Source organism: Crocuta crocuta, unplaced genomic scaffold, assembly GCF_008692635.1.
Source record: "Crocuta crocuta isolate KB4526 unplaced genomic scaffold, BGI_CrCroc_1.0 scaffold130, whole genome shotgun sequence".
NCBI lineage: Eukaryota > Metazoa > Chordata > Mammalia > Carnivora > Hyaenidae > Crocuta > Crocuta crocuta.
In genome coordinates, this window is record NW_027527920.1 from 6,680,783 (window position 1) to 6,697,202 (window position 16,420).

General features: G+C 40.0%; 1 protein-coding gene across 3 annotated transcripts in view; it reads right to left on the reverse strand.

Annotated features, from left to right (window-relative positions):
• MAP2K5 (mitogen-activated protein kinase kinase 5) overlaps positions 1-16,420 on the reverse strand; it is a 266,228-nt gene that overhangs the window by 232,839 nt on the left and 16,969 nt on the right. For all 3 annotated transcript variants that reach the window (XM_077746645.1, XM_077746636.1, XM_077746628.1), the window contains exon 3: positions 11,819-11,886. In XM_077746645.1, coding sequence (XP_077602771.1) covers positions 11,819-11,886 — 68 coding nt within the window. The remainder of the gene's footprint in view (positions 1-11,818; positions 11,887-16,420) is intronic.

Genomic DNA, 16,420 nt, shown 5'->3' on the forward strand with positions numbered 1-16,420 from the left:
TAAAAAATACAAAAACAGTTGTGTGTAAAAAGCACAAAATATCGTGTTCAGAGTGAGCACGTCAGCAGCAGTTATAAAATGTGTTTTCTGCTGGCGTTCCTGGCAGAATCTGTTATGTGCAGTAATTGCAGCAATAATCAATAAGCTAACGGAGTAAAAGATTAATCAGTTTTGTGATTGCTAATGGAATCTCCAGTACCAGACCCAGATTAGTTTCAGAGTCCCTCTGAGATGTTCCTCAAAATCCTTAAACAATTTTAATAAGGATGTGACAAAGTTTAGCACAGTTATCCAAAAATCTAATTAATTTGAAACAGAGGGCCAGATTCAACGAGGGGATAGCAAGTACAATTCTTGGCTTGTTTTGTTTGCAAGTTTATCAAACGCTGTGCCTATTTGTTATGAACCTAATTCTAATTCTAACAGCACGATTCAGTCAATAATTACAACATTTTTTTTTCCTTCAAGGAAATCTGCCATATAAAAAACTTGAGCTCCCAAACAGCACGGTTTAATTTTACAAGGCAAAAGTTCTCTATTCAAAGAAAGAGACAGGGACCAAGAGAGATACACATATATACACAACGACTTATAGACCACCTACTGTATACTAGGAGCAGTACTAGCTATCTGTGTTTGTTCACTTAATTTCTCACAACTGTATCCTATTCTGGGAGTAACACTCACATATGAAGCAAAAGGTTTATCAGTGAACAACAAAAACAAAAATACTTCTTTCATGTACGCAGAACATAAAAATGTATGTTTACTATTTAAGAGTCAAAAAGCAAGTTATCTCTTATTTCTCATGCCTCAAAACATTTAAAGAAACAGGGCTACCGGGCACACTGCTGAGCTGGGGGGTGAGCGTGGCTTCTTCAGTCATACCCTGTTTGGGTTTGGCCACGTCACCAATCTTTTCACAGACTGGGGACGCACGGCACCGTGCTGACGGGTGACCTCTCCCTCCCTCCTCAGCACCCTCTCTGGTCTTTCTCCTCCCTCTCTGCCCACTCTACTCAGTCTCCTGTAAGTGGTTCTTTTTCCACCCCTCCCTTAAATGCTGGAGCTCCCCATGGTTTTTCATCAACCTTCTCTTCTTATTTTATACTCTCTTTGGGTTAACTTCAGCCACTTCAAAGGTTTCAATTACCAGAGGAGTCATTGAGACTAATTAGGGGCTGATGAATCACAAATCTTTATTTCCAGCCCAGATCTCTCTCCTAAGATTCGGAACATACCCAACTGGTTATCCAGAGGCCCCTCAAATTCAATAGGTCTCTACCTCTCACACTCCTCCCTCATGCCCTAGACCCATCTTATGCCATCTGGGCACCTGTCTCAGTGAATGACATCACAATGACCTAGTTTCCCAAGCCAGATAGCTGGAGGTAGGCCAGACCACCTCTCTCCTTCTTCCCCACACTTCATCAATCACCAGTTTTATTAACTCTAGATCTTCCTAGCTTCTCGATCCCCCAAGCTTGGGTCCCCCACAATCTAGCCCACCTTCCTTCCCAACCTCATGTCATACCCTTCCTGCCTACTTGTCCATTCTACACTGACTCCCAGGTGGCTCCTCCTGAATGCACCCGCCATCCTTACACCTAAGCCTTTGACATACTGTTCTCTCTGCCCAAACCACCCTTCCCAGCCTCTTGGTCCCAGCTTACTCCATCCAGACATCACCCTCTTCAGGAAGCCTTCTCTGTCCCCAAAGTTACACCAGGTGCTCTTTGTGTTCACAGAGCACCTAACATTTCAGCATATTATAGCACTTATCACTCTCCCTGGTAATTACCAGTTGTCATATCCTCCCGCACTGAACACTGCTAGCTTTTTTGCTAATCTCCCTGAGTGGACCATGGGCTCCTTGAAGGAGTGAACTATACATTCACTGTACCTGCACCACCTAGCATAGTACTTGGCCACAGAGCAGCTATTCCATAAATATTTACTGTATAAAACTGGCTGTACAAATAAGTGAGCAAATCAGTGAGTGATCTCAGGTCTGAGCTCTACGTTTACGAGCTGTGTGACCTTTAGAAAGGCACCTACTATGTGCCTCAGTAGCCTCAGCAATAAAAATGGGGAAAATACCTGTCTTGCTCACCTCATAAAGGTATTAAGAAGATCAAATCAAAGGAGCTGATATATGGGAAACCTTCTATAAAGTACTTGAAAAGAATCTTGAAACAGGGCACAGGGCTATGAATCTCTCACTTCCAAGCAACAGTACATAGAAAGGAAGTGTTGATAACAATAAGGTAACATAGAAACCTCTAAACAAGATCACTGTTAGACCAAGTAGAGGTAGATTTAACTAACTACTTTATCAAGGCTGAGTCAGTGTCCCCTCCTTTTCCTGCCACTACTACAGTACTATAGATAATGAATTAATTAAAAGGGTATTATAAGGAATTATGTCTATTTTTCTTCTGGAAGTTAATCAAGGGCAGGAGCCCTGTCTTGTGTATTTTATGATCTTGTATGGCAGAGGTATTAAACTGGAGTCTATATGGGCCTTAGGAGAGTCTTCAAATACCTGAAATTATATGTGAAACACTGCGTTGTGTCAATTTTCTGGGCAGAGAATAAACAGCTTTCCTCACATTTTCAAGAAGGCCTGTGTCCCTAAAAACCTAAGAAGAGACACTGTGCAGTGCCCAGCACTGTGCCTTACACATAATAGTGCTCCACAGATGTTCAAGGAAAAGAGGCAGATAGGGGCTGACAGAGACATGGTAACTACTCCCAATGCTCATGCCTTCTAACTTACTCAGAGGCAAGTCTTACAAGTCAAATCACATCAAATCAAGCTTATTCATTATTCTTCTCTACACAGAACAGAACAGTTGCCTAAACCTCTTCTTAACATACCTTCTAATAGTACAGTGTTTCAACATATAAGGAATAAGCATGCTAGTTTTTTCCTACTAATGATAAAATTTTCACATTCCTGTTCAGTCAATACTGCAAGCATACCCCATTATAGGTAGCTCAGTCAGTAATTACAGCAATAATCAATAAACTAACCAACTATTTGCAGTCCATAGTTAATTTATTAGTTTTCCCAGTGAAGAGCCCAACAACCTGAACCCTGTTAAATGGATACAAATTCAATTGGAAAACTACTTAGTATGTCCTCAGTTATATTTTCTTTTGGTTATTTCTTATACTTGACATTGAGAGGCTTTCCTTCTATGACGCTGACCTCTTAAGAAGCACACGATTGTTCCAGCAGTCAAAAATAACATATGACACTACTCTATTTTGAATACCAAATTAATAACTGCATTTCCTTACCTGGCTTCAGATCCCCCCACTTCTCAATAGCTCACTGCCCCTGCCTGGAGGTGCTACAATGTTCACGTGCTCTTCCCTGGACTTTAGACCAAGGATCCACATATGGTCACAGACTGATTAGATGATGAGAAAGAAAATCACAATGAAAAGTCTTACAGTGAAAAGGTCAACAGGGAACAACTTTGGGGCCTATTTATAGGCTAATGTTATTGGACAGATGTATTTATTAATGCTTTGGAAGTGAAAAAGACAGTAAGTTGGCCACACTTAATGACAACACTATTTGTTTTGAATAGTAAAACTGTAAAGGACATTAGGGAGCTCCAGATGGTCTTAATAGAGGTTTGGGTAGCCAATGGCAGATGAACTTCAACTTGGCTAAATTTAAGGTAATGGGTGCTGGCAGAAGGAGTTTAAATTTGTATTCAGCAATGGGTCCAAAACTTGCAGGATCCTCTTGGCTGAAGCCTTCAGAGTCATCCACATGGTTAGCCTGGGGCAGTGTCTACCCTGACCTTTTATCTGATTTCTAGGCTGCAGCAAGTCTGCTGTACTTCTAAAGGAGAAGTTTAAATACAGTAGTCCCCCCTTAGCTGCGGTTTCACCTTTTGGTGGTCAAAGGCAGTCTGGAAACAAATGATGCTCTTTCGGACATACTGTCAGAAGGTTTTTAACTTAACACTAGGTCACAACGCCTCCGTCATTCACCTCACTTCATCCCATCATATAGGCATTTTATCAAATCTCAGCAACCCAAGAAGTGTGAGGACAGTACAATAAGGTATTTTGAGAGAGACCACATTCACATTACCTTCACTGCAGTATATTGTTGTAGTGCTCTATTTTATTATTAGTTGTTGCTGTGAATCACCTGCTGTGCCTAATTTTAAATGAAACTTTACCACAGATATGTAAGTGTAGGAAAAGACATGGTATATATAGGGCTTGGCACTATCCATGGTTGCAGGCATGCACGGGGCAAGGAGGATCCTGGAACTTATCCCCCACAGATAAGGGGGGGTCTTACTGCAGTAGTTTCAGGGAATCTGCCACCTAAAACAGGCTCATCAGGCTGTGCCGAGAGCAGGCCAAATGTGACATTCCCTCACACTTTATTTAGCCATCCACCTCCAATAATACTTGATAAAGATCCAGCCTACTGCTCAACTTCTTTTAGTTTTTTTAAGTTTATTTATTTTGAGAGAGAGAGAGAGCACATGAGATGAAGAAGGGCAGAGAAAGGGGAGAGAGAGAATCCCAAGCACGCTCCTCACTGTCCCAGGGCCCAAACTCACAAACCACAAAATCATGACCTGAGGCAAAACCAAGAGTTGGACACTTAACCTACTGGGCCACCCAGGTGCCCCTCAACTTCTATTTAAAAATGAATAAATAGGGGCACCTGACTGGCTAACTCTGTTAAGCATCCAACTCTTGACTCTGGCTCAGGTCATGATCTCATGGTCATGAGACTGAGCCCCGCTTCAGGGATTCTCCCTCTCCTTCTGCCCCTCCCCCACTTGTGCACACGTGTGTGTGTGTGTGTGTGTGTGTGTGTGTGTGTGTGTGTATGCTCTCTCTCTCTCAAAAACAAAATGAATAAATAAAAAGGCAGGGAGGAATGAGTAAAGAACAGATAAATAAATAACAGTAACAGAGAAACAGAAAGAAACAACTTGTTTTGAAATTTTCTATCACTTAAATTTCTACCCTTTTGGACATATTTCCTAGGTTGATAATGTACTGAATCTCCCTAACTTTATTGTACTACAGCATATTTACATTCACGTTTCAGATATATGTAGAAAATACCCCCCTTGTTTCTATTAAGAATGGCCCTAAGAGAACAGAGGTTCATTAAGAGCTGCCAGCAAGGGCCTATCCAACCTGGTTATGCCCCAAGGCAATCCGACTGCTAGAGGTCCGACATTCCCCGCAGCCCACCTCTTGTGTGAAGACAAGCTCCTGGCCAGAGCCCCCAAGGGGCTAACTGACGTACTGCACGCCTCTATTGCCTCTTGCCAACTGCCTGGACACAGGATCCCCGAGGGACCGCCTACAGCCTATGCTGAGCCCTCCACGGAGATGGAGCTAAACCAGAAGTGCAGCCACGTTTATGACAAAATATTGGTGGTCCAAAACACCCCAGAGTGCCTTGGTGCCAACCCCGCTGAGGCCTGCCTGTGCTGGCTGGTGATTTCCTTTGCTTCTATGAGCCACATAAGTCCCCTGTTCCTATGCAAACTTCAGTGTGCTTCTGCTCCTCGCAAGCAAAGACGCCCTTAGATATTTCACAGTAGGTGCTAAATAAGCAGCTACCACATTTTTGTCACTATTTCACAGGCATCCAAATGTCCCAGGGAAGGCAGAGAAGGGAGTTGCCACTGAAGACTGAGCGGTAAGTTCAAAGCAGAGCCTCCTTAATATGGAGCATATTGAGAAGCACCATGTGGAAAATGAGCCGGAACCTTGTGGTCTTTGAAGAAAACTTCCTAACAGCAAAGACTCTGATGCTGTTAAATGTGGGCAACAAATTTTGTGGTAAAACTCAGCCTCTAGATAAGGATGAAATCTTTGAAGTTTCAAAAGCCCACGAAGTATTTTCTACATTCCTATTCAAACTCAGGTACACTAACATTCCAGTAAACAGCATTCTTTTTTGATATCAGGAAAAAAGAAGTATTTGCAAAGCTTCCTTAGCAGGACCTCAATAGATGCCAAAACAGAAACATCGTCTCAAACTACTAGGAGTCAAGAAACTAGGAGACTTCCCATTCATTGGCAATGTGACCTCCAACTGAATCTGATCTCTGCGGGCCTCATTTTCCTTATCTACAAAATGAAACAGCTGGACAAGACTTCTAAGGCTTCCTTCTTTCCAACTCTGCTTGAGTAACTGTAGGATTTCAGAGGCAATCTCCAAGTTACATATACTAGGATAAAGCTAATCATATCCCAATTTACAAGGTGCCACAGAGGTCAAGGAGTATTTTCCCTTACAGTACCCAACATCTAAAAAGGTACACTATGGTCAAGTATACCAAAGGGAATACTTACACTCCGCTAAAACACAAGGTCTCTGCCATAATGGGAAGCATTACACTTAAATTTGTCCCATACTCTTCTGGCAATGTGGAAAAACGGTATAAAGAGAGAGAATGGGCAAAATGAAGAAAATTATTCTCGTTAATAGTGTGCTCCACTCACACAAGCCTCTTGGTATTGAGAGAACCAGATATAATAAATCCTGTACCAGACACAGGATTTAGCAGAAACAAGGATGAATCCATTCACAAATGCAAGATGCACTGCTGAGTTTCTTAATGAAAGGTCACCCAAAAGCAGAGGTTAACTTTAAAATAACCCCCTTCTATAACCAGGTCTCAGTGATAGAAAAAGTTTCAGATGAATCAATAAATGAGGCCCAGCACTGCTGTTTGATGCTGAGAGGAAATGAAGCCTGCAATGCCAGATAACAAATACAAAAAGATGGAAGGAGAAAAGCAACACACCATCTTTAATCTTCCCAGAAAATGAGAGGGGGAAACAAGAACATCAAAAACAACAACAACAGAAAAAGTAAACTATATTAAGGGAATATTTAACAGGGTCCTTTAAATAATTGGCAATGATCAGGTATTTAGATTTCAGAATATGTAGGTTGGGTGTACTTTCTTTTTTTCTAATAAAACATTTCAGATTCTAATTAAAAAAATACTTTATGGAGGAATTAAAAAGATACAATAGTGTCAGAGGAAAAGCCATGATCCCAGAAGTGGAATATTCTAACAACATAACTTACAAGAAACTACGCTATAAAAACATATTGTTGATTAACACAAACTCATAACAAAACGCAGAGAGCGATCACAGTGGTGCTGTAATAACACTTGGCTGCTGGATTCTCTCAATACGTTAAATATCTCCTTGGAGACCAAATTACTTTACATTTTCTTAAAAGACAATTTATTACAGCTTTGTTTTCTTCTCATTATCTCTTAAAAATATATCTAATGAAGAAAAGAATACAACTTCTAAATAACTTACATAAAACGGTACTAATGGGTGACAACAGACTTTGGTTTAATATGTTGGTTATTATTTAACAGCACACCACAACTTATTGTCATGACAAATCCTTACCACGATGCGATACTCTGTGTGTCACATGTATCAAAAACCACTGTATGCCATTATTATGGCACACATAAAATTAACAGCCTAAGGCTGCTAGCAATTTAAATAATTGATAAGTTTTCAATTAAAAAGGCAACATTTTCGGGTCTAATACAAAAATCTATTTAAATTACTGATAAAAACTTATGTTTCTGTTGGCCCAAAGCCAGAAAATGCCTGCATTCAAGGGAGAAGAAAGTAATTTCGCAAGTTCCAACCCAGACATTGCAAATCTTCTTTTTAATTCTATTCAGAGATCCAAGCTGTTTATTCATTTAACCTTTGTAATCAATGAAAAAGAATGATTAAGGGATTTCCAGTAAAAATGTCTCTACTTTTGTTTTCCCTATATGGATTTTAAAGAAATACTAAGGGGACTGCAAATTTATTAAATTTGACATGAAAAACTAAGCTGCATTTTACAGTAAATACGTGCTCATCTCTCAATATCTCCCCTGTGCCACCACCTAAATGGTGGACTCAAAATTTTTTTCAGGGTCAAAATGAATCTGAAAAGTAAAGATTGTGCAAGTTTTTCATAACAGATCAGCAACTGAGGACAACCAACCAAAATCTTTTTTTTTTTTTAATTTTTTAAATGTTTATTTGTCTTTAAGAGAGAGAGACAGACCACGAGTGGGGCAGGGGCAGAGAGAGAAAGGAAGACACAGAATACGAAGCAGGCTCCAGGCTCTACACAGAGCCGGATGTGAGGCTCAAGCCCACACTGTGAGACCACGACTGAGCCACCCAGGTGCCCCTCAATCAAAATCTGTTGTGAGATTAGGTCCAAATGGTTCTCCTTAGGGTGAACTGGAATCCAAAGGAACTTCAACCATAAGAACCAAGACAGATCAAAATTACAGCCCACCAATGTTTTGTGTGCTTTGTGAGGAAGAGACTCCTCTACTCTCTACTCTCTAAATGTTTATTCAGAGCCCGACTCTACATAAACAATACGTACAGGATGGTAGGGCTATCTCAACAGATAAGAGTAAAATCCATTTAGGCTTTAAACAACTTAAAGTTTATTATCTCTCTCAGGGATATTTTCATTTTCATTTAAAAAGATTTTGCTCAAACATTCAGAATCAGAAGAGTGGAACATAGGTTAAAATTCTTTGGGGACTTCAGGTTCCCACCTATAAATACTTAAGAGAATTAATGAGAAAACCTGGACCTGATCAGCCAGACCACAATGCACAGGCCACTGTCAATTAATAAAAACATCTTCACCATCTACTAAAAGTAAAGAATATCAGGGTGCCTGGTTGGCTCAGTCGGTTGGGCATCTGACTTCAGCTGAAGTCATGATCTCACAATTCATGAGTTCGAGGCCCGTACTGGGCTCTCTGCTGTCCGTGAGGAGCACACTTTGGATCCTCAGTCCACCTTTCCCTCTATCCCTCCTCCCCACTCTCTCTCTCAAAAATAAATAAACATTTATTTTGAAAAAGAAGGATATTTTGAAAAAGTCAGTTAAGTGTCTCAGGTCAGGATCTCATGGCTAGTAAGTTTGAGCCCTGCGTCGGGCTCTGTGCTGACAGCTAGCTTAGAACCTGGAGCCTGCTTCGGATTCTGTGTCTCCCTCTCTCTCTGCCCCTCCCCTGCTTGTGTTCTATCTGTCTGTCTGCCTATCTCTCAAAAATAAATAAGCATAAAAAATTTAAAAAATAATAAAGACTATCAGTTCACTATGTTGCACACCTGAAACTAATACAACACTGTGTGTCGACTATACTTCAATATAAAAAAATAAGAAAAAAAAGAATGTAGTGAGTTTTACATAAAACTAAATTTACTCACTTTATTATTTTAAGTAATCTCTATACCCAACCTAGGGCTTGAACTCACAAGCACACTCCCCTTACTGAGTCAGCCAGGTGGCCCCTAAATGTACTCACTTTAAGGGTTACCTTTACTTTTGAGATTTATGTATTGCCCACCATCTCTAATCTTTTTTTTTAATAGTTTATTGTCAAGTTGGTTTCCATATAACACCCAGTGCTCATCCTCACAAGTGCCCTCCTCCATGCCACCATCTCTAATCTTTAAATGACTCTGTTTATTAGTAAAATAATGGTAAACAGTAGGCAATTTTTATTACTTTATTTTATTAATGTGTTTATTTGGCAAAATAAAAGGTTACAATGCCTGTGTCTGTTCTCCTATGTAAAAATGAAAATTGATTAATTCATGAAATCCACGTATTTGGAGGTCAATGAGCTAGATGATTTCTTTTCAGACTAGAAAGTAGCTCTAAAGAAATCTCAGAATCTTTTAAGTTTAAGGACAATTACATAACTCTAATATTTTCTAATAAACACCGCATATGAGAAAACAAGCATAAATCATAAGGAACATATACATCTCAACTAAGATATTACCTACAAACAAATCATTCAGGATTTAATGATGATGATGGCAGAAAGATTCCCACACTAATGTGCAAGGAGGTAGATGGGAGAGAAACACCTTTCATAGCCTTAACTTTCACATAAGGAGAGGCTGGACTTAAACTCCACATTCACATTCACACTAGCTCTAAGACCTTGGGTGTGCTTCTTAACTCAAAGCTTCCTCATCTAAAATATAGGGATGATAGTATCTACCTCACAGAGTCATTATTAAAACCAAAGAAAATTAAATACCTGAAGCATCTAGTATATATAAAGTAGGCACTTAGAAATGGAAACGATTATCATCACTCTGATTACATGGAGTAACATTTCTCACAAAGCACAATTTGTCAGATCCTCCCAAAAGTACGCTTTTGAAAGCACACCTTTGCATGTGGTTATGCAGAGATACAATAAAAGCACACTGATGTTAGGAATGCACTCTCTGCAATGGATGTATGCGAAAAAATTAGAACCCATCTGTGTGTGTGTGTTTTCTAAAAATAAGCATGTCACATTCTCAGGAGAGTTAGCCAATCTATCAATACCAGTGCGAGACCTTTCAGCAGACAATTCTACTCTGCCCTTCAAGGTACTGATGAGCCCTGCTCTAAATTCTCAGTGCACAAAGACTCTCAAATAAGTTAATGGGAAGTCAATGGGAAATTGACTTTTCCTACTCTGTGCTGGTCTGAATGCAACGCTCTGTTAATCATGCCATCCTTCTTGTTCTCTTTCCTCCTACCCTAAATTAAAACTATTGGCGGAAACCCATACAGATATTTTACAGTTTTCATTACAATGAAACAATATCCTGGTTGAAGTTGAGGTCCGTCAAAAACCTACAACCTCACTGCTGGCTAAGATTAGTCTCTTGCTGACCAGCAAGGGCCCTGACTCCAGCATTTCCCCCAGAATACTACTTTGCATTTGTATAGAACTTTTAACTTTCCAAAGGGCTTTCACATCTATTATCCCATCTGATCATTACAATGACCCTGTGCAATAGAAGGGACAAGTATTATTATCCACAATTGACAGATGAGGCAACTAGAGCACAGAAAGGTTAAGTGATTTGCCTAAGGCCAGCAAGCCAGAGGAGAGCAGTGGTCTCCTGACTTCGGGTCCAGTGCTCTTTCCACCCCGCCACTAGAGAAGGTTTTGTAAACAGATTACAAACTCAGATAAAATAGAATAAAATGAGAGGAAATAAAACAAAATAAGAGGACAGCATAAATCAGGGCTCCGGAAAGCAATGCCCCTTCGTCATAGCTGGGTTTGGCAAGCTTACTAAAGTTTCAGAAATATACCCTTTTCTCTTGTTTATCTACTTCAGTCCTGAGACAAACACTTATGCAAATGTTCACTGAAATTTGAAACATAAAAGAAAAGTCATTCAGGATATATTCAAATCACTTTGATTCAGTAAGTAACCCTGTTCATTCTGGGATGGAAGAAAGAGGGAGGGAGGAAGAGTTATTTTAGTGTATAAAATAACTGAGAATACATTTTTAAATCGTGTATCCATACCAAGCCTGCAGCTACATTATAACCATAGTCTGTTTGGAAGGGTGAAAGAGATCTCCAGTTGAAAGTAGATTTTGAAAAATTTTTTAGAGCCCAGGGGTTCATTTTTAATGAGCCGTTACTTTAAGTACTGCATAAAAAATACAGGAAATTGATAGTCCATTTAGTCTGCACCATACCTAATGCAAAAGTCATTAAGATGCATTATTCTTAATGTTCATGATATGATCAGTGTCTTTTGAAAAGAACATCCTTAACTTTCATGTAAGAAAACCCCTGAAAACCTTGTATGTCATACAGAAAAACGTTATGGCAACTGCGATTTACTTTTAGATCTTCCCTGTGCCAAGAAGCAGCATCCTCGACTGCATTAATGTTTTCAAAACAGTCCTCATTTGTAGTATACTTACATATGACAGCATTGCCTCCATTTCTTCATCGCTTCTCACTGTAATTCGATCACCGTCTTCATCCTCATCTGTTGAAAAGGCAACATAGGGTAAGAGATGAGACGTGCAGTTTTTAAATATACAAAAACCATGTTGGCAGGGAACATAATACAACTGCTTTTCACAACGTGAGAAAGTTTTGAGGATGTTGAGGTTATTGGTTTGTATTCCGGTCGGGTTTTTGTTTTTTTGGGTTTTGTTTTGTTTTGTTGTACAGAATATGAACAGAGTCCTGATAAAGAACTAAAAATTTCAGGGACAGCGGAAAATCAGAACAATTCTGCTTATGTCAATCATGACATGTATCTAGGGTAAAGTGTCGCTGGAGTGTGACTAAACAGGTTTGGTGTGGGGAACTTTAAAAACTGAAAGGAAGCCGTAGGTCTTTTCTACTATCAGTACTTTTCTTTCCCCACACAGCACCCTGTACCCTACTTGTCCAGTCTTCCTCTCTCCCAGGCAAGCAGTCACGTCACAGTGGCATGACGAAAATGGCTCACGTATGCTGAACGCTACTACGCCCAATGCACCATGATTTGTGCTTCACACGCCACACCTCCATCCCACGATGTAGACCGTATGACTTGACTATTGCTATTCCTTTTTCACAGAAGAAGAATGGGAAGTTCAGCAGAAGGTTATACCTCACAAGGCAACTTGCACGCAGTTATCCCCACATCCCTTCTGTCTCGTAGCTCACTAGCTCTTTCTGAACAGTTTCATTTCTACTGGGTGCTCTGACTATAGTAAGTGAGCTTCAAATGGCCATGAATGCTATTCTGAAAAAATGCGATAGTCTTAAAACTAGAGGATAATTAGACTTTACAAAATACATAACCAGAATATATGGCTCAAAGTAGCCATATCCAGAAACATTTCAATGGTGCTTCCTTCTTCTGTTCAAAATAGTTTTGAAATACCTCTTCAAAAACTGCTTTAGGAACCCAAAATTAGACCACTCAGAAACATCAGATCTCATTTTTAACCCAAAATGGAACTGCCCGCCTGATCACTCACCTACACAATCTGCCAGGCAGGACTCGGAATGACTTTGGCATATTTTAAAATATTTACTTAGCCACTTCACCCTTCTGAAAATAAAGATCTGTCGACAGAACAGCCTATGTGATCGATTCTAAATGTATGGTTGAAAGAAAAATGCCAAAAGCATTTTGAGCAATAGCAGCATTGCTGGAAGATGTGCACAGCCTCCCTGGGGACGACTGAGAAGGGCAGGCTCTCTCTCAATTTGGATGCTTCAGCTCTATGTGCTTGTTAAACAATCAGTGTTGTTAATTTTGGGGGGTCATTCTTGAGTATCTAATTGCTGATTTGATCAGATGCAGAGAACCTGATCCCAGGCCTGGAGAAACAGACAAATCTCAGGTCAGGAAGAGAATAAGCTTACACGACATGCTGTGGGGACTCTTGCTGAAAATACAGGGGCGGTTCAGACCAGCACATGGAACTTCGCCCACCATACCTCAGTGGACCCTCCCTCCCGTCCAGCTGCAGTTCTGAAGATATTCCCCTGCTCAGTGGCCAGGCCATGGAAACCCTAGGAGGGAGCTTGTATTCTCTCTTAATTAGCCTATTTCAGAGCAAAATGCTACTTCCTTTTTTCTCCTCAGCAGCCAATAGCAATCTATCTGACAGCATGATAGAAACCAGCAGTTGAGCCAGCCCTGCTCAGTGACCAAGCCAACTGCTCTCACTGGGGTTTCTCTCCAAAGCATTTGTTCCTGGATCCTGGATTGTAGTTCATTCCCAAAGAGTTCCCGAATTCAATGTAAATCAGTACCATCAAGTCACAGCGCTTAAATATCTACAAAAACAGGAGCTGTCCAGAGTCACTACTGTACTATGCTAAGAGCTGTCTGTTTTTAGTAGAAAAGGCACACAGTGGTCACTTTCAGTAACAAAGAAGGCACAGGCCTAAGAATGTACAGACATAAGGGACCATATAAGAATCTAACTCCTTCTTTCTTTTCTTTTCCCCTTCCTTCCACTCTGCCTCTTTCCCTCCCTCCCTTCCTTCCTTCTGCAGACACTATAAGCCAAATTGGGGAAGAAATGCCATTCGAGTTTTGGAAACAGGAGGAGTTTCTACATAAATTCTAACAACAGTATTTTCAAGGTTAAGTAAAAAAAATTCTTGCAAATACAGGAAACAAAGGGGAAAAACATATAATAGCATCAAGAGACATAATGTTATATACTACCACACATGAAAACACTTTACATTTCCATTTTAAAACCAAGTCAAATTCTGTTTAGATGTGGGCTACAATGATTTGTTCTTGATGAGGTTGGTAAAAAATGTCCAGCTTGAACAAAGTCGCTTTTTGTAGCGCTCCTGTCTACACGAGAGGTAGCTACAGAGACAGGGTTACAAAGGAACTGTTTACATTCAAATTTCAATATACACAAGACCTCAATAAGGTATTGTTCACACAGGATGAGCAAGTGCTTGAAGTTTAATAAAACAGGTGAAAACCCTTTTTATAATTTGTAAAGAAAGGGCAGAAAAATTCCAGAAAAATCATTTAAATCAGAGTCTCGATCAGGAATAACACAACAATAAAAAGAGTTCTCTAAGCTCTCAAAGCCACAACTCGAACCTTTAAGGCTACTTAAACCAGAAGATTTTGGAATTCCATGAAATCTCTAAGGGGGTCATTTCAGAAAAAAAAAAATCTGTGACGGAAGTCAGCTACCAGAATAATTTCTTGGCTAGCGGTTTCATGAAATACTATAAGGACATGTGGCTTTAAGTGGACAGAAAACAGAGGCCAAAAGGCCAGGCTGGTGCTAAAGTGTTGGCGATGTCCCAATAAGGGGTCTGACTCCAAGTAAAATATTTTTGCTAAGTTGGAAGAAGCATTCTAATAAAGCCTGGGGATGAAACAAGACTTAGATGACAGAGTAATTAATGCTTCTTATGGATTAATAAGAGATTCCATTTTATGAAGGTATTGGTTTTCTCCATAAATTGCTCTTTGGGGAACTGACAAATTCTGTACTATTTGTGATCAGTAGTTTTAATGAAGACTCCTGTTCTTGTCAGAGAGGAAACTGAGTTGGAAAGTCCTCACACCGATGAGAAGACTGAAGATTCGGGCCAAAAGGCAAAACTCAAGCTACCTTCCCCCATGATGGTAGTCCCACTGTTTGCCTTGACAATTAGAGTGAGAATACACTTCTCTGTAAAGACAATAAATTCCAAAGACATACAGATGGCCAACAGACACCTGAAAAGGTGTTCCACATCGCTCATCATCAGGAAAACGCAAATCACAACCACAATGTGCTATCACCTCACACCTGTCAGAAAGGCTGCATCAAAAAAGACAAGAGACAACAAGGAGCACCTGAGTGGCTCAGTCGGTTAAGCACCCAACTCTTGATCTCAGCTGTTTTTTTTTTTAATGCTTTAAAGTGTATATATTTTGAGAAAGAGAGAGAGAGACTCCTAAGCAGGCTCCACACTGACAGCACAGAGACCGAGATCAAACCCACAAACTGCAAGATCATCACCTGAGGTCTTGATCTCAGGGTGGTGAGTTCAAGCCCCACATGGGTCTCCAAGCTGGGTATGGAGCCTACTTAAAAAAAAAAAAAAAAAAAAAAAAGGAAGAAGAGAGAGAGAGAGAGACAAGAGACGATGTGGATATGGAAAAAAGGGAACCCTGTGCGCTGTTGGTGGGAATGTAAACTGGTGCAGCCACCATGGAAAATAGTATGGGGTTTAGTCAAAAAATTAAAAAGAGAACTACTATGTGATCTAGCAATTCTACTTCTGGGTATCTAGCCAAAGGAAACTAAATCACTCTCTCAAAGAAGTATATGAACTTCCATGCTCACTGCAGCATAGTGAACGTATGGAAACTACTCAAATGTCCACCAACAGACGAACAAAGATGTGGTGTATATATACAATGGAATAGTATTCAGCCACAAAAAAGCCATTTGCAACAACCTGGATGAATCCCAAAGAGGGCATTATGCTAAATCAGAAAAAGACAAATACTATATATCACTTATATGTGAAATTTTAAAAAGCCAAACTTAAGGAAACAGAGAGTGTGATTACTGGGGGCTGGGACAAATGGGGAGCTTTCGCCAAACTTAAACGTACAGTTATAAGTATAACAAGGTCTGGGGACCTAGGAGACCCAATGTAGAGCATGGGGATTATAGCGAATAACACCATATCATATACTTGCATGTTGCCGAATCTTAAATGTTCTCACCACAAAGAAGAAATAGTAGTTATGTGACAGGTTAGAGGTGCTAGCTATTGCCATGGTGGTGGTAATCTGTTTGTAATATATAACTGTATCACATCCGTAGGGTGAACACCTTAAACTTACACAATGTTACAGGTCTATTATATCTCAATAAAGCTGGAGAAAAATTTTAACTAAAGACAGTGAATGGACAGGTATTACAAGTCACTATAGGATAAGAAAGTAGAAAGGCATACCAAGCAATGTGGTAGAACAAGAACTTAAAACACTCCCCTGTTAAAAGTTGGACACACATAGCCATTCCAGCAACGAC